The following is an 18,954-nucleotide window of genomic DNA, read 5'->3' as shown; positions in this document are numbered from 1 at the left end:
GACTTTGAAATTCTCTTGAAGAGACTCTTCAGGACAATATGAAATATTCACTGCATTTTCCTTATATGTTAGACAGTGATTTTGTGATTGTGACTTTCTTTCTAGGTACCCAGTGCGATTAATTTAAGCATGTCTCTGTATGACTTGATTGACCAGTGTGAAGAATTAGTAAAGAGAAAAAAGGTCGCGGAGGCCAGCAAGTTCTTACGGGATTCAGCCAGGGAAATACCGGAAGGCCAACAAAAACTAAAGGAACAGCTGGATGCAATGCAGTGAGATATTTTATTTTCTACAAATGTTTTATTTCAAATGATTTATCTGTCTTAGCCAAAAACAATACATCTTATATTTGTCTGAGATTGTACAGTACTGCAATATTGAAAACACAAACAATAATGAAGGTCTGAAGGTAACTGACTGACTCACAGTACAACTTTTCTCATTACAGCGAAATCGTCCAAAAATTGTTCCGAATGAAGAACCTCATCAAGAACTTGCGAGGATATTCTCTCACCCTGAATCAAGATGAACAGAACATAATGGACTATATCATGGGAACATGTACAGACAGCACAGTTGTCTCCTGGCTTCAGGGAGTAGATCAGATTCAGTTTGTAAATCTTCTAAGATTTGTTCTGAACTTTTTAAATTCCAGTTCTGTGAATTTGATAGAGCCTGGCGGAAATGACATAGACATTGTGTTTGTGGGTCATGGCAGAATTGTCGACCAATTTATGCCAGCAGGTGGCCTGGTGCCCACACCTACCATCACAGACACCATTCTTTACTCTCCGTGGAACTGCAGCATTGATCCTAACGCTGCATTTGGAATTGCTCAGGGGTTCATTCAAGTGGCAAACAGAGAGTTTCACAATACGAATGCCAATATGGTTAACTATGAGCCGAACCCTTTGCCACAACGCTGGAATAGCATGCGAGGATCTCTCCAGAACATCCCAGGGATCCTTCTAGCCCCTGTGACCCCTGCAGATAATGCATGGGCCCCTCTTTTGGAATTTTGGAGTAATAGAACCATGGAAATAGAAGACCGTGTTATTATGCCATATGTTGTTCCACAAGATCAGGTAAACGCATTTGGAGAGATCCCCCTGTACATATTCATATTTGCGGCGTCAGTTATACTCATGGACCATGGTAAAACAGCTACTGTGCACCTGGTTGCTTGTTTGGGCCGTGGTGGAAGTATACCAATGCCAGCAGAGTGGAGAACACAGTATGCCTACACAAGTGATGGAACCTATATGACTATGAACATTGGTAATAGGAACATGAACTCTTTGTTATTCAGTGCCTTAAGACCACTGTTTGACAGAAACCACAGATAAATCAGCTGAACAGCATCTGGGTCATTCCTGACATGTAGTACCATGAGCGACCCAGAGTGGAGCAGTTTAATGTCCATGAAGAGCTCATTTATTCATATTGGAAGAACTTATATAAAAGAAGATAGTTTAGGTCTTTCTATCACATCATATTTACTACTGCCATGTTTCAAATGCAACGTAACGATATCTAGAAATCTTGAAAGCTTTAAAAGAGATTGATTAGTGTGAAGTCCTCTAACAGTTATTTTTATTCATTTTGGTACTATTTTCAAAAGTAAGGTGTATAATTTTAAAACTCTTAGTACAAAACTCCAAACTGATCACTCTTCTAACACAGCAAGTAATTCTTTCAAACCTGATCTCAGGCTTTCATTCTAGTTGTACATATTTTCATTTTACATAATCACTGTCTCAAAACACAAGATTATTGTAATATGTAATGGGAACATTTGGTTTAATCACAGAAACACAACAGTATGATCTTCTTTCACTCTAGTACTTTTAACATTCAGTTAATTCAATAGCAAACAATGCAAGATACATGTTTAAATCACCCTTGTTGCTGAAATAATTACAGTTACACAGAATACAGATGCAACAATAGAAAATAAACCTAAATAGAAAATTACCTAAATTACATAATTGGCATAAAATCCATAATGTTTGTTATAGTATCTATTCAGTGTGTTTTCAAAAGGTGTGATGAACTTATGAAATGGGCATGAGGTTTTGTGTGAGGAGAGAGTTTGCTGCCAATACAGTAAATGATCTGTGTCTTAATGTTGGGTTTCCATGTTTTATAGAGACATTCCATAGACGTAATGGTTTTTATACCCACTGCTCCGGGTGTGTGTTCACGGTTTGTGTGTTCAGTGCTGTGTTTGTGCACTTGGATGGGTTAAATGCGAGATTTAAAGGGGCCGCAGCCTGAATCGGTGCATAGTTAATGATGCCCAAAAATAGGCAGTTAAAAAAATGAATTAAAAAAATATATGTGGTATTTTGAGCTGAAACTTCACAGACACATTCAGGAGACACCTTAGACTTATATTACATCTTGTGAAAGAACGTTCTAGGGCACCTTTAAGTACTTACAGTCCAATTAGTATCTGTGACGAGCAGGGCGGGCGAGAGCCGTGAGGGAACGGCGCGAGGCCGCTGACGCGAGTGATAATGAGCATCACCTGCGAGGCGCGCCGGCCTCGAGTCTCTCATGGAGGAGCTCCGGAGGCATAAAAGGAGGAGCGACGTCAGTGAAGGACGAGAGAGGACCAGGCCTGGACTTTATGTTATGGTTTATTATGTTTGTGTGGCCGGCAGACGTCCGCGAGGGTCTGCCGGCATTACTTTCGTTTTGTTTGTTTATTTTGAGATGAAACTTTTGTTGAATGTTCGCCGGTTCCCGCCTCCTTCTTCCCACATTTACGAACTACGTTACATTGGTGCCGAAACCCGGGAGGAAGGAGGGACATGCTGTCGGAGAGCCCTCGCTGCTGAGGGGGATCGCGGTGCTGCGGAGTTCGGGCAGCGCGGGAGTGTGAAGACCGCGAGAGGCTGCCCGAGGCGGTAGTGCTGGAGCCTAGTGACAGGTGGGACGGAGAGCTCGAGGCCGTGCCCCTGGGATGAGGTGGGGTGGCTGCCGTCCAAGAGGGAGCGGAGGAGTCGCCGCCGTCCGCCGGAGCCTGCTGCCGTCCGTCATAAAGGGGAGGAGCAGGGAACGGGGGACCCGCTGCCGGCTGCCCTCAGTCGGAGGAGCCATCGCCGGCCGCCAGGAGGCGGTCGAGGATCGGGCCGTCCACCGAGCATCCAGTGCCACCACATGGCACCGCGAAGAAAAGCCTCTCGGCAGGCTGAGGACCGAGCGGCAGTGTGTCGGGGAACCGGACCAAGAATTTTTTTTTCCTCTTTTTCCTCTCTCCCCTCTCTCGTCCTGTCGCTCCCCTTGCTTCCGTCTCCTTTCTCTCGTCTCGTCTTTCCTTACCCCCAGGTGCTGCGGCCGCCGAGACAGGCCCCGGGGGGGAGTAAGCGCAGTTGCGGGAGTACCCCCCGGCCTGCGAGGGGCGATGGGGGTATGTGACGAGCAGGGCGGGCGAGAGCCGTGAGGGAACGGCGCGAGGCCGCTGACGCGAGTGATAATGAGCATCACCTGCGAGGCGCGCCGGCCTCGAGTCTCTCACGGAGGAGCTCCGGGAGCATAAAAGGAGGAGCGACGTCAGTGAAGGATGAGAGAGGACCAGGCCTGGACTTTATGTTATGGTTTATTATGTTTGTGTGGCCGGCAGACGTCCGTGAGGGTTACTTTCGTTTTGTTTGTTTATTTTGAGATTAAACTTTTGTTGAATGTTCGCCGGTTCCCGCCTCCTTCTTCCCACATTTACGAACTACGTTACAGTATCCTTCCGATTATATCCAAGGAAGCAGAAAAATGGGTAGGTAAGCTTCTGACTAATCATCTAAAATTTAGATAATAGTTTTACTTCTTTAAATCCAATGCAATTTGGTTTTCGCAGTAATCATTCAACAGAATCAGCAAATTGTCTGTCTGTAGAAATTCAAATGCTTCCTACATAAGTGTGTGTGTGAGTTGGTGCTTTCTCTTTAGACTTAAAGAAGGCATTAGACACTGTTGACCATCAGATTCTTTTATCTAATCTAACAAGATTTTAATTTTTCATGGATAAAATCATATCTTTAAAATAGGAAACAATGTGTGTATTGATGGTACAAATTCTTCTTACCATACTTGCCCCAAGGGGGTTCGACAAGGCTCCGTCTTGGGACCAATTTTATTTTCACTTCATATTAATGATTTACCTGGATTATGTAAAGATGTAAATGTTAAGATGTAATCAAATGATGTAGTCATTTTTACCCATGCCACTACTTTGACTTCTGCTATGACCAAATGTTAGGTTTATTATTGAACACACACACACACACACACACACACACACACACACACACAAAAACCCTGTGTGTATGATGTTTGCAAAACAACTAGTAGAGATGGCACATTCGAATGTATTGCTGAGAGGGGAGGGGCTTGAAATTGTTAAAGAGTTTACGTACATTGGGGTGACTTTGGATTCCGTTTTAACTTTTAAAAGTCACATTAAAAAGTTGTTTAATATTGTAAAATTGAATTTAAAGAATTTAAAGTACATTCTGCCATTTTCGACAGTCAATGCAGGCTGTAGTTACACTCAATGATTTTTTCACATATTGAGTATTGTTTTAATAGTTGGTCATTCATAGGTGGCACAACTCTTAAGCCAATAGAATCATTGCATAAGAAGGCGATAAAGATGTTGGATTAAAAAAAGCCCAGTCCTTTAATTACTGTAACATTGTAAAAAAACACACACACACACACACACACAATTTATTGAGTTTAGAAAATTTTAAAATTTTTAAATATGCTTGTCTTATTTTTACTGTCTGGCATGGGCTTGCTCCACCTCCATTAAATTAATTCATAAAACAGAGGACAGAGTGTGGTATTGGTACTAGGTCTATCATTAAAGGGGACTGCATTGTCTGTAATAGTGAGTAAATATTATAATAGTTAATAAGATAATATTCTACTTATCACACCTTTAAAGATCATCTTAGAAAGTGGCTTGTTGTGTAATCATTTTACTTAGAAATCTTAAATAATATGTTGGGGTATGGGTCTTTTAGTTTTGTATGTATATTTGAGTTTGTGTCTTTGCGTGTACCTGCCTAGGAACTGCAGATGTAAATTAGCAATCTTGCTATAATCCGGCTTGTTTACACTTTGTATTTTTACAAATGTTCATTAACATGCATTGTCCCTATCAAATAAATAAACAAATACAAATATACATCAAATTTTGGCTTTCCAATAAAAACAGTCTCTAAAAAATAAGTCTTTAGTATATTATTTGTCCTAATAGATGTGCAATCGAATTGTTTGATGCATAAATCACATTTGCTTTCTGTGTAAAACTTATGGGTTTCACCTGTATCCAGCATGATTAATAATCTGCATTATATAATTCTATTAATCATTTTGTATTAATCTTTTTAATCATCATACATTTTTTATCAATTAATATTTGTCTTACACTCTTCCATGGTAACATGTATGCATTAATAAATTAATTATGAATCATTTACAAACTATTAGTTAATTCATAGTTTATAAATAGTTTTGTTACCACATTAACAGGGTATATACAAATAGTGAGTTCTTCATTCATTCACTGTAAATAAAAATATTTTTAATTAGCTTATATGTAAAGACTGAAGAAGATTTTTCATCTTTTGTAAACAACTTGATAAATACACACTGATGTTGTATTGAAGGAGTTGGTAATGTTCATCAAAACATTAAGTTATTGTAATGTATATTTTTGTTTCATGTTCATGTTTCATGTCTTTTATTTTGTATTTTGATTCTTGTTGCTTGTTTGTGTCATGCTTCCCTTGCTCCTCATGTGCACCGTAGGCTATGCGTCTGTTTTCATTTATACTTCTGCGTCGTTGTCCGCGTCGACGTGCATGCAGACCACTAGGAGGCAGTGTCTGCGGTCATGTTGAGTATCAAAACAAAAGCCGAAGAAGAAGCAGCTTGTCATCAGAGATTGGCTGCGTCCGAAAACCTTGGTAGCTGTCTTGCTGCCTCGCTGCCTTATAAGAGAATGACTTGTACGGCAGCATTTGTGCATGAAGGCACCTCATGAAACTGATTTCAGACAGACTTCTGAGGCAGCGTAACAGTTTAATGATCTACAGCAAAATAGCGCAAGCTTTGGTGAGAACTAAACAAATAATTACTACAGTAGTAATTTCTCGATAGAAATGATATCAAAATTGAAATATGTTGGTCAAAATCGTACATTTATACACAAACTGAGCAGCAAACGCTACTTTCAGACGCCATCTTTATTTTTCTAGCTCAACTATCACAGAATGGAAGCACAGGATTGTGGGATATCAAAGGCAGCCAAGGATACATCTATGCTTCCTTCAAAAATCGATCAGATGAAGGTATCACATGAGACAGGAAGTGAAGCTAACATTGGATTCGGACGTGCCTTGATGCCTTCCTACCTTGAAATGTGTCCTCAGAAGGCAGCATTTTCCAGTTTTCGGACACAGCCTTTGTATATAATAGGGAGATAAGAGGGTCTGTATCTCTTACCATTGGAGAAAGTGTAACGGCTAACTTAATCATGTTTGGTACCTCTCAGCCTATCGTGTAATGGCAGTGACAGCAGTCGCAACATTCCCTAGTCTACCTTCTTTTAAAAATATATTTTTATCAAGCTAAAATCTACATATAGTTCCCAACAAAAGTACTGTTTAGTGTAAAACATGTTGAAGATTGGCAAACAGGCTGTCCATTAATTAAATTATTAGCTATTTCCTCACAAAACCTGTTTAATCAGCACAGTGAAGCCTCTCATCCATTGACTTTCATTAAAAAAAAACAGCCTCTGGTCTCCTTCCCTGCGTACTACCGTGAGCGGGGTGTTAGCTTTAGCCATTACGCTTTTTTAATTAAACCTTGCAGGCTTGCCTTCTAGTAGCTTTGTTGTCATGTATGTTGTCAGAGAAGCTTACATAAAGAAACGGCAGAGAAGCGGCAAATAGGTAATGACTTTTGCTGCAGTTTGACTGTACAGTATGTGTCCCCTGAAACAGAGCGTTTTTCATTCCTATGGAAGTTGAAAGTGTTCGCTCTTCTCCGATTGCTCCGCGCCTGTTTTTTGACACCGAGGGAGGGGTTCTAGCAGACCAATCACAGCGCGTGCGGTCCGGGTAGAATTGATGCATTGTTAAGGCTGATTTATACTTCTGCGTCGAGTGTACGCCGTTGCAACGGCGTAGGCTGTGCGTAGCACGCGTACAGTACATTACATAATTGCTGATGAGGAATTAAGGATTTACGTGATGAAGGAAATAATTGATGCATGGCTGCCCAGACAGCAACATAGTGGGGCCCAGATCCGGTCCACATCTGCTACATGTGGATTACACACGGACCAGATGTGGGCCAGATCTGAGCCGACACTATGTTGCTGTCAGGGTTGATGGTCATATGAATCCCATGGAGGGAATTCTCCAAAACATGAAACATGTTGCAGTGTACCTGGATAAAGTAGTCACGGGGCAAATGATGAGGAGCATCTAAGGAATCTAGAGGAGGTTCTGAGGAGGCTAAAGACAAGTGGATTGAGACTGAAAAGAAGCAAGTGTGAGTTTCTGAGGAAGGAAATGATCTTCAAGTGTGCAGGTGTGAGGCCAGTCACAGAAAACGGGAAAGTGACTCAAGAAGCCCTCGCTCCTCAGTCGGCGAGTGAACTGAAGGTTTGTCTAAGCTTGCTGAACTATTATCACAGGTTTCTTTCCAAACTGTGCTGGCACCCTTGCACATGCTGTTGAGGAAGAAGACAAATACCCCTTTTGTCTCTTCTTTCTTTCCTAGCGCAGCAGTGCCAAACACAAACACACCATCAACAATGACGGACATTGCTTTACAACTGATGCTCGTGGCTTTCCAAACCTACATCTGCATCCAAACATGTGCAGCTCACCGTAATTTATAAAGACAGAGATTACAATCCATCAATCCATCTCATGCTGAATTTGTCCGTGAAGCTCCCTCCAATTTACTCTGGACTTCTGCAAGGAAGCAGTCTGTTTCCTTCAGGGACAACTGTTGTTTTCGGTCCATAATTTTTTAAAAAATGGTGGTCACAAGTTTCTGTTCGTCTTGTTGGTCATGGTTACCTCGCCGCAGCCGGTTCTTACTTCTAGACCAGCAATGTTTTACAAACCACTTTTCCTGGTTCAGATCTGATGCTTTGGGTGTTGAAAGACAAAGAACTGATTAAAACTAGGCTCTGACTCTGAACCAGCACTCAAACTGCCTTGGTGGAAAGTAGACGTGGGGCCGTGAGCAGGAAGAAGCCTTTGTAAAGTCAAAAAAGCTCCTCTAGTCATCTGCTATATTAGTGCACTATGATCCTACCAATCCTCTATCTTGTGACACGTCCCTGTATGGGATGAGGGCCGTGACGTCTCACTGGACAGAAGATGGTATGGACAGACTGATAGGATTTGTGTCACGGGTGTTAAATGCAGCAGAAAAAACAACTCTAAACTGGATAAGGAGGGTCTTGATAATGAGGATGCGCTTACCAAAACAAAGATAGTGTTAGAAGATAGTGTTCAAAGATAGAAACAAGACAAAAACTCCAAGTAAGAAAAGCATTTTTAGCAGGATTATCTGAAGAGCCTCCAAATCCTGATGCGAGTTTTTTTTTTTCATCTGAGCAAAGTGACTCTGACACACCCAACACAATAAAATCACTCCCCCAGTTTCTTTTCCTCCAAATTAAAGGTCATTATATAGTAAAAACAAATATTTAACGATGAAATTGTCTGGTTTTAAAGATTTATATATGATTTGTATGTGATCTATATTTTTATTAATCCATTACACACACACAAGTTCAGTTTAACAGTTGTTATTAAGCACTTAGTTTCAATGAATATTAATATATATAGATCATATGTAGGCTAATATAAATAAGGTGTAAATATACTCTTTAAATATGACTGAATGTGACCTTGTATGTTTGAGTCTCTGTTGCTATATATTATCAACTATATAAACAAACTTCACAACTTTCACTTGCACTGATAGAGAAAGATCAATTCTTTTATTTTTCCTCTTTCACAGACAAATATTTTCCATTAGTGTAAATGCGTTTAAATTCTTCATTTTCAGCAAAAGAGTTTTGAATCGCGCTGGCTCTCTCGCGAGAAGTGAATCACAGTTTCTCTCTGTTGCAAGGCATGTGATTGGCTGTTCACCACTGATGTCACGCAGTCATGTGCACGCGCTCCACAAACTCAGGATCAAAGCCTGAAGAAGTTGATGATCAGCATCATGGTACCAACAAAGCTGGATTGGAGTGGTTTGGTTTTGTCAACGCGAAACTAATCCTACAACCCTGAGTTTGTTCATCACGGTACAGGCCCCTGGATTGAACCGGATTAAATCTTTTGACTATTCAAAACTATTCTGTTCTGGTTTGCATCTGTTCTTTGTGCCCTAATTACTTACTGATTTAATTCACCCGCTCATATTTACTTTGAATAAATATAAATGAATAAAATAAATGAATATTATATGTATAAATTAATGTATATGACAAAAATATAAATATAAAATCAAAATATTAAAATACCCATGAAACAGATCCAGCACTAAGTTAAATAAGAGAACACTAAAGAATGTGTGCCAAATATGTGAAGTCTTTGAGGAAAGCAAAGGAAGTTTGTTTAGATCTGAAACCGATAAGATTTGAACCTTTTTCTTTAATGTGATGTCGACAGCACTCAGTGTGAGGATGTGATTGGGTTCTCAGGAAATTACACTTCGGGCACACTGCATTCATATCAGGATGTGAAATAACTTCTGCATTAAATTCTTAGAAGTGTTGCTCAAAATTACTCTCCAATTCACAAACAGAGAACTCAAGGGGTTAAAGGGTTAGTTCCCTATATCTATTCAGAGGAAATTCTCTAAAAGACCACCTGTCTTTATCAGACATGTCCTGTTCACTTTCACACAGTTACACACTTAGTTAAAGGGTTAGTTCACCCAAAAATGTAATTTCTGTCATTAATTACTCACCCTCATGTCGTTCCACACTCGTAAGATGTTCATTCATCTTCAGAACCCAAATTAAGATATTTTTGATGAAATCCAAGAGGTTTATTGTATTGACTGAACTTGTCACACAGACTGCCATTCTCAAGAGTGCTTTATTGCTCAACCTCCGTTAACAAACAACATAAATCAACACAGCTAAATGACGCCCTCTGTTGGTTAACTGTTACTATAGTCAGTATCAGTACATTTATGACTCGTCCATAGACAGTAATATAATCAACACTTTCAAGCTCCAGAAAGGTACTAAAGACATCGTTAAAACAGTCATGTGACTGCAGAGGAACAACCTTAATGTCATGAAGAGACGAGAATACTTTTTGTGTGCAAAAACCAAACAAAAATTAAAGCTGCAAGCAGCGATGAAAGGGCCCTCGCACCCGGGCTAACCGCCACCCGTTGGCATCAGGAAAACAGTGAACAGTGGATGACATGGATGCAAGTGAGTAAATACAGGAGAAATATAGTCAAGTCATTTTAAAGTGCCACACTTCCTGCTGCCAACAGGTGGCGCTTTGACCGTAACCGAATATTGCCATGTTGATGTCTTTAGGCCAGGACTATTATCACACATGTGAAGTTTGGAGCAGATCGGACATTGTATGCCTGAGTTACAACAGTTTCCTCTTTCATGGCGAAAGATCTTTGATATTTATCATCGCTAAGGTCTTAAGATTAGACTGACCATATATGATGTTGTTATTATTAAATGTCTATGAGGAGTTAATCACAGTGTAAAACATATCATTTCCTGTTGCCTGCAGGTGGCGCTATGACTGTAACTGAATATTGTCATGAAGATATCTTCAGGTCAGGACTCTAATAAAACATGTGAAGTTTGGGGCAGATCCAACATCGTATGCCTGAGTTACAACAACTTCCTGTTTCATGGCAAAACATCGAACTTTGTCAGGCCACTACGGCCACACCCTTCAGCAAAAACTCTAGATCTTCGCAATTTAATGTCATAAAGGCCTTTAGATTAGACTGACCAAATATGATGTTGATCTGATTAAAGCTCTAGGAGGAGTTTGTTAAAGTACAATGTCTGGAAATGGCAAAAACTGCACAAATTTTGCAAAGAAAATTCAAAATATCTGACTTCCTGTTGGTTTCCAAGAGACTTTTTTGTAGGTATTAGGCTGTTAGATGTGAGTACCAAATTTCATACCTGTACGTGAAACGTAGTGTCACGGGAACTTCGTTGAAATTTTTTAGGTGGCGCTATCGAGCCATTTTGCCACACTTAATTCTGAAACCCATATCAGACGTAAATTTCCACCACTTCTGACGCATCTGCAAAGTCAGTATTCTACTTACGGAATGAACACAGCGTCAGTTCAATTTTTTCTGTAAGTAGAATAGGGAAGGCATAGGACATACAGCGTAATTGGAAATTCCAATGCAGTTTTGGCAGAAGCACTTAAAAAAGATTATTTGTTTATGTAAAGCATATACATTTACATTTTTTTTGAACATGACAGATCTCTAGATGAGACTCTTATTCCTCGTCTGGTATCGTTTAAAGCCCTTTGAAGCTGCACTGAAACATTTTGACCTTCAAACGTCTGGAGGCCAGTGAAGTCCACTATATGGAGAAAAATCCTGGAATGTTTTCATCAAAAACCTTCATTTCTTTTCGACTGAAGAGAGAAAGACATGAACATCTTGGATGACATGGGGGTGAATAAATTATCAGGAAATTTTTATTTGAAAGTGAACTAATCCTTTAAGGGTCTTTCTCAAAGGCTCCACAGTGGTACTGAAGAGGACAAAGGCTGTTTTTCACTAATCTAACACACATTTAATGCAGAACATCTTTTATTGACATAATATTATTATACAGTAAAATAACATGTAATGCATGTTGATTTCCTTTTTCTAATGCTTCATTCATGAAATGGACTCAAAATCTTGTTTCAATGTATTTTACATTTAGTTATAGGACCATAAAGACATTTTCAAAATACGTCTTTTACCTCGAATTTTGCCTTTGATTTTTAAAAAAAAAATCATTTTCTGTTCCCTCAGATGCTGTGAAGAGGTGGAGCCCAAATGCTACAGACTCAGACATTGATGCCGGAGCACCTGAATCACACTCCGGGAAGAGCTGGGGGTGGTGGATATGAAAAATGAGCCATTAACAACTTTCACAGACTCGACTTTGTTCTACTTGTTTGATCTGTGCAAGACTGCCACGTCATCAATGGTGAAACACATGAATCATTCCTGAAAGAGCTGGTGGTCATGGACCACAAAAAAATGAGAGTAAACATTTGAATTTTTTTTTTTTTTAAAGACTCTAAAAATAGTTAACTACAGTTATCAACATATGAAGTGGATCAAAATCCTGGATCCTGTACTTTTGTTTGATTGATGGCTGCTTAAAGGTGCCATAGAATGAAAAATTGAATTTATCTTGGCATAGTTGAATAACAAGAGTTCAGTACATGGAAATGACATACAGTGAGTCTCAAACTCCATTGTTTCCTCCTTCTTATATAAATCTCATTTGTTTAAAAGACCTCCGAAGAACAGGCGAATCTCAACATAACACCGACTGTTACGTAACAGTCGGGATCATTAATATGTACGCCCCCAATATTTGCATATGCCAGCCCATGTTCAAGGCATTAGACAAGGGCAGCCAGTATTAACGTCTGGATCTGTGCACAGCTGAATCATCAGACTAGGTAAGCAAGCAAGAACAACAGCGAAAAATGGCAGATGGAGCAATAATAACTGACATGATCCATGATATCATGATATTTTTAGTGATATTTGTAAATTGTCTTTCTAAATGTTTCGTTAGCATGTTGCTAATGTACTGTTAAATGTGGTTAAAGTTACCATCGTTTATTACTGTATTCACAGAGATCAGAGTCATGTCATTATTTTCATTTTTAAACACTTGCAGTCTGTATAATTCAAAAACACAACTTCATTCTTTATAAATCTCTCCAACAGTGTGTAATGTTAGCTTTAGCCACGGAGCACCATCAAACCCATTCAGAATCAAATGATAACATCCTAATAAATACCATACCTACATGACGAACACTTTGTAAAGATCCATTTTGAGGGTTATATTAGCTGTGGGAACTTTGTTTATGCACTGTATTATAGAGTCGCGAGCTCGGGGGTGGGGAGCTCGAGGATTTAACCCTCAGGGGTCTGAGGATTTTTGGGGCCCTGGAGAAGTTTTGACATGCCCTGACATTTGTGCTTTTTTCAGTTGTTCATAAACATATTAATGACAAAAGTGTCATTACATTGTATTCAGCACAAACTAGGCTACCATAATATGTGAGGAACATGTATGAACATGTTTGTGTTTTTGAAGGAATAACGTTTATGCGTGGTTATTGAAAAAACAAAAAACTTAAAACACTGAAATAAGGCCAAAAATATATATTAAATCTGTGTTCACAAGACTTCTGGATATTGGAGGTTGTAGACTAAAGTCAGAATGATGTAAGAATTATTATGTTGATTCGTTCATATAAAACAACAGAGAGATTTAAATTTTCTAAGACACTTTTTGTCAAGAAACAGTATGCATGGAGGCGTGAATCATCATGAATAATGGATCATTTACACCTGAGAAGACAAAAGAATCACATAATGACCTGTAATGACTTGCATAAATAATGAGCTCTTTCAGTCAGGTAGGCTGTGAAAAAACCCTCTGTGATCATGCTGATAACATGATTAATGTCCACTCTTGCAAAAAAAAAACATGATTTTTGTGATCTCATGCATGCACGTATTATCGCACATGATGTGAAGAAAATTTTGTATAGCCCTATGTTTTTAAATTACAGTACCAGTCAAAAGATTGGACACATTTATTTAAAAAAAAAAAAACAGTCTCAAGTCTCTAACCAAATAATGGTTTTCTATTTGAATATACTTTAAAATATAATGTATTTCTGTGATGCAAAGCGTCTGAACATTCCTACCTCTAGGGCATTTCATATAGGCTACTATATTTGTTATATTATAGAGCCTAAATGTTAATGTGCAGCTGACAAACTATACATCATTAAAAAAATCTAAGACTCAAGCTTCACATTTTGACTCTTAAAATCTTATATTGACCGTAATTTCTTAATATGCTTAAAAGCATGCACATTTTGAGAAATATTGATGGATTCTCATATGTTTATATAAATTTTCTATACAGAGGAGTAATATTTATTAAATATTTATTGTCATCACTTTGAGCGCTGAATACTGTGTTTTCAATTCATACTTGCAGCCGGAGGGCGCTCTGCCCCTTTAGTCCACAAATATCTCAGTAAAAGAAGAGGCATATCATGTGACAATCCAGGAACTAAAAGAGGCTTCCAGAGATCGTTTTAACATCCAGATAAACACTTTTCAAGATAATAAATACACGATTGAGACGATGTATGCATGTACTGACTGAATTCACGTCTGAATAGCGCTGGCTCCGTGGGCGTGGCCGCATTAGCAGATAATGAGCTGAATCACGGACTTTTGACATGGCTCTCTTTTCATACAGATTACATAAACACAGAAGGTTTGTTTTCGATTTGACGATTTAAAACCTGACATTTCAACGTTTTTTTAGACATAAGTGTAATTTTTTTGTGACTAGTATTCACTAAGTTACAGTTCATTTTCTGAGAACTATCAGATTGGACTTCCTTCAGAGGGAGACGAGAGATCACGCATCATGTTAGTTTTCTTTATTTTACAAAAAGCACAACATTTTGTTTTTACTCTGACAGAGTATTTTGAGTCTCTTTCACACAGGTAAGAAAAAAAACGCTGTGGTATCACCGGCGATACCTCAGACCTCAGAATGTTAAAGGGGCCGCAGCCTGAAATGGTGCATATTTAATGATGCCCCAAAATAGGCAGTTAAACAAATGAATAAAAAAAAATCTATGGGGTATTTTGAGCTGAAACTTCACAGACACATTCAGGAGACACCTTAGACTTATATTACATCTTGTGAAAAAGCATTCTATGGCACCTTTAACATTAATGTAAAACTGTTAGAGAAAATACCATTGCCACAGATTCAGAATTAACCACATTCTACTATTTTTATTTTCTTGTTTGAATAGTAGCTGCTTAACAAACGGAAGACATTTTTCAAAAACGTAATATTCACAATAAAATATGTTGTGCTAAATTAGATCACTCTAATTTTTGCCTAAGTTCACAAATAATGTGTTATTGTTTGTGATGTACATGTGATTAGATTATGGTTTATAGATATTCTGGTCTGACTGGACTGGACTGGACGATTTTGGACCATTTTAGAACCTTTTTCAAGTTCAGATTGTAAACATCAAGACATTGATTGCCTTGAAGATGTTACACAATGGGTGTGTGATTATTTTATATGCAGGATTATATATATATATATATATATATATATATATATATATATATATATATATATACATACATTTATATTATGCTGCAACACACATTATAAACATTCAGAAGATGACACATAAGACGCACAGAAAAGATGTGGAATTCACGGCCAGATTCACGTCCGTTCAATTAAGACTTCTATGGCTTAATATAATGTAAATGATATCTCTTATTTAAATATGTAGTAGAAAACCCATGAAAGATTTACGTTATTTAAAAAATCCATGACATATTTGGACAATGGGCGATGCCATCAAGCACTCTCACTTTTAGCCTACCACACAACCTCATGTAGACGTGCAATGTATTTTAAATGTAGATGGTGTGACTGCAGCTGTTCAAATACAACTTTGCTATGCTGTTTGCATGTTCTTTACACAGCAAACATAAAAATAGAATAGAATGTGGTTAATTCTGAATCTGTGGCAATGGCATTTTCTCTAACAGTTTTACATTAATGTTAAGTAGCCATCAATCAAACAAAAGTACAGGATCATACAGCAGTCAACATTTGAAGTGGATTAAAGTTATCCTAAGAAGAAGGTTTTAGGACAACTTTGATGAAAGGTTTTGATCCACTTCATATGTTGACTACTGTAGTTAACACACGTAACTTTTAGAATATTTAAAAGAAAATCAAACGTTTACTGTAATTTTTTCCACCAGCTCTTCCAGGAGTGATTCATGTGTTCCACCATTGATGACGTGGCAGTACTAAATATTTTTCCTAACAGTCTTGCATTCCTGCTAAACAGCCAATGCAGCAAATCAAACAAGTAGAACACAGTAGAGTCTGTGAAAGTTGTTTATGGCTCATATTTTATATTCACCACCCGGAGTGTGATTGAGGTGTTCCGGCATCAATGTCTGAGTCTGTAGTATTTGAGCTCCACATCTTCACAGCATCTGAGGGAAGAGAAAATGATTTAAAAAAACAAATAAATAAATAAATAAAAGGCAAAATTTGAGGTAAAAGACATTAACTTATTTTGAAAATGTCTTTATGGTCCTACAACTAAATGTAAAATACATTGAAACAAGATTTTGAGTCCATTTCATAAATGAAGCATTAGAAAAAGGAAATCAACATGTATTACATGTTATTTTACTGTATAATAATCTTACGTCAATAAAAGTTCTGCATTAAATGTGTGTAAGTGAAAAACAGCCTTTGTCCTCTTCAGTACCACTGTGGAGCCTTTGAGAAAGTGAAAATTCTGTCATTAATTACTCTCCCTCATGTCGTTCCACACCCATAAGACCTTCATTCATCTTCAGAACACAAATTAAGATATTTTTGATGAAATCTGATGTCTCAGTGAGGCCTCCATTGACAGCAATATAATCAAATATAATCTGCGAAAATACTATTTGTGCAAAAAAACAAACAAACAAACAAACAAAATAATGACTTTATTCAACAGTATCTAGTGATGGGTGATTTTAAAACATTGCTTCATGAAACTTCGAAGCTTCACAAATCTTTTATTTCGGATCAGTGGTTCGGGGCGTGTATCAAACTGACAAAGTTCAATCAATCACAGGAGTATTTTTAAGAGTGTTCAGGTAATTAACTTTTATAATCCTTGCAAAAGGTTAAGTTGTCACATATCTGCTGTTTCTGTTTCCCCTGTGACCCAGTTTTCCCCAGTCTGATTAGTTCACGTGTTCCACGTGTCCATGTCCATGTGTCTTGTTAATTATCTTATCACCTTGTTTAGTTCCTTTGTCGGTCTTGTGTATATATACCTAGTGATCTCCTTCACTCCTTGTCCGTTCTCGTTCATGTGTAAATGCTGTTCCCTTTGTAGTAATCTCCTGTGTATTATTAAAGTATCGCTATTATCGTTATCTTCGTCTCTGTCGTGTCTGGTTGTGCAGCAACTGTAACAGAAGAACGGACCAATACAGTTTATTTTTTGCGGCGTTTTCTTTAGTTTATTTTTTCCCGTCACCATGGAACCTGCTGTTTCCCTCTTGTGCCTGGAGCAGAAGGACCGCTCCCTGGAGGAACACACCATGGACTTTTTGGAGTTTGCGTGCCTCACACACTATCCTGACCGCTCGCTCTGTGTTTTCTACATCGCCAGCCTGAGCGAGCGGTCCCGTGCACGCCTCCCAGGGAGCGGTCCATGAGAAGATTTCGCTGCATGTGTGGAGTGGGTGCTGATTAACAACAACTCGGCATTTACCATCGGCCCAGCAGAGCCCATCGACACCACTCCACCAAACCCAGCGCCCAGTCAGCTTACGCCCAGCCAGACGGAGCTGAAGCCTGATTCCACCGCAGACACGGAGCCTGCGCTTGCCGCGGAGACAACGCCAGCGAGCCCAGCTGAGCCGTGCTTCACCCCGGAGCCAGAGCCCGTTATGATGTCTGACCAGGTGAGCGAGTCGGCAACAACGCCCGTCCCCAAGGGAGTTTTAGTGGAGCTTGAGGGCTCGGAAGGAAGCCCCGCCTACACTCCCGCTGCTGAGTGCGAAAGCTATATGGACACTGGGAGACAATTTAATTATTTAGAGGAGGATTTAATTGACTGGTTTTCTGAAGTTATTTCTGCAGACACCCCTGTATCTCCTGTTCTCCCTGTTCTCCAAGTTTCTCCAGCGTTCCCTGTATCTCCAGCGCCTCCTATGTCTGCAGATTGCCCACCCAGCCTCCCTCTCCCACCTCCTCTATTTCACCAACCAACTTCTACTGCTGTGACTCCTCTGGTTCCTGTCCGCCCCTCATCTCCTCAGCCGCCTCTTCATGATACTGCGGATTCGCTGCGGGGCTTCCAGTCTCCAGCATGGCCTTGGCGTAAGGATCCCCTGTCTTCACCTCCAGCCACAGAAACCCAGACTCCACCTGGGTCCTATGACCCGTTGGCTTCGCTTTGGCTCATTGCGCCCTCAGCTCCACCGTGGCACGTCATCCCACCTGCTCCACCAGGCTTCCTCGTCTCACCGGCTGCGCTTTGGTCAGGCATCACCCTGGTTCCACCTCGGGATTTCTGGCTGCCGGTTGCACCTCTGCCCTCCATCCCTCCGGCTCCACCGGGCTCCGCCTTCCCTCCAGCTCCTCTGTTATCCTCGGTCGCACTGGCTCCACAGCGGTCTTCCTTTGCCCCATCTCCGCCTCAGTCCCATGAGCCGTCAGCTCCACCACGGCCCTCCGGACCTTCGGTGTCACCCAGGCTCCGTGTCTCTTCGGCTCCATCTGGTTCTCCACCGTGGCTGGCAGCGTCGAAGGATGAAGCACCCCTGTCTCCTCCATGGCTCCTCCCTCCTGCACCACCACCAAGTAACATCATGCTGACTGTGGCCTGGGTCATCATCTGGCTCCCTCTGCTCCAGGCTGTCCCCTGGATCCTCCCACCCTCCACTCCCCCTTGGACTGTTTTTGTGTTCTGTGGACTTTTGTTTTGCTCCTCCTCCAGAGCCCCCTCCCTCCCTCCTCTGTTGGACTCTGACGGCGCGAGGACGCGCCTATCCGGG

The 18,954-nt window shown here is 40.0% G+C and overlaps 1 protein-coding gene across 2 annotated transcripts in view; it reads left to right on the top strand.

Annotated features, from left to right (window-relative positions):
- The window catches only part of LOC125261123, a 57,849-nt gene that overhangs the window by 12,350 nt on the left and 26,545 nt on the right, over positions 1 to 18,954 (top strand). Inside the window, exons 3-4 of one of the 2 annotated variants that reach the window (XM_048179719.1) lie at positions 106 to 272; positions 449 to 2,126. In XM_048179719.1, coding sequence (XP_048035676.1) covers positions 106 to 272; positions 449 to 1,346 — 1,065 coding nt within the window. In that variant the 3' untranslated portion in view covers positions 1,347 to 2,126. Of the gene's footprint in view, positions 1 to 105; positions 273 to 448; positions 2,127 to 18,954 lie in introns of those variants that run through there. The other variant, XM_048179718.1, reaches the window with a different exon arrangement.

Source organism: Megalobrama amblycephala, unplaced genomic scaffold (assembly GCF_018812025.1).
Source record: "Megalobrama amblycephala isolate DHTTF-2021 unplaced genomic scaffold, ASM1881202v1 scaffold331, whole genome shotgun sequence".
Classification (NCBI taxonomy): domain Eukaryota; kingdom Metazoa; phylum Chordata; class Actinopteri; order Cypriniformes; family Xenocyprididae; genus Megalobrama; species Megalobrama amblycephala.
The sequence above is the reverse complement of the archived record's forward strand: the minus strand, read 5'-3'. Positions and strand labels throughout refer to the sequence as shown.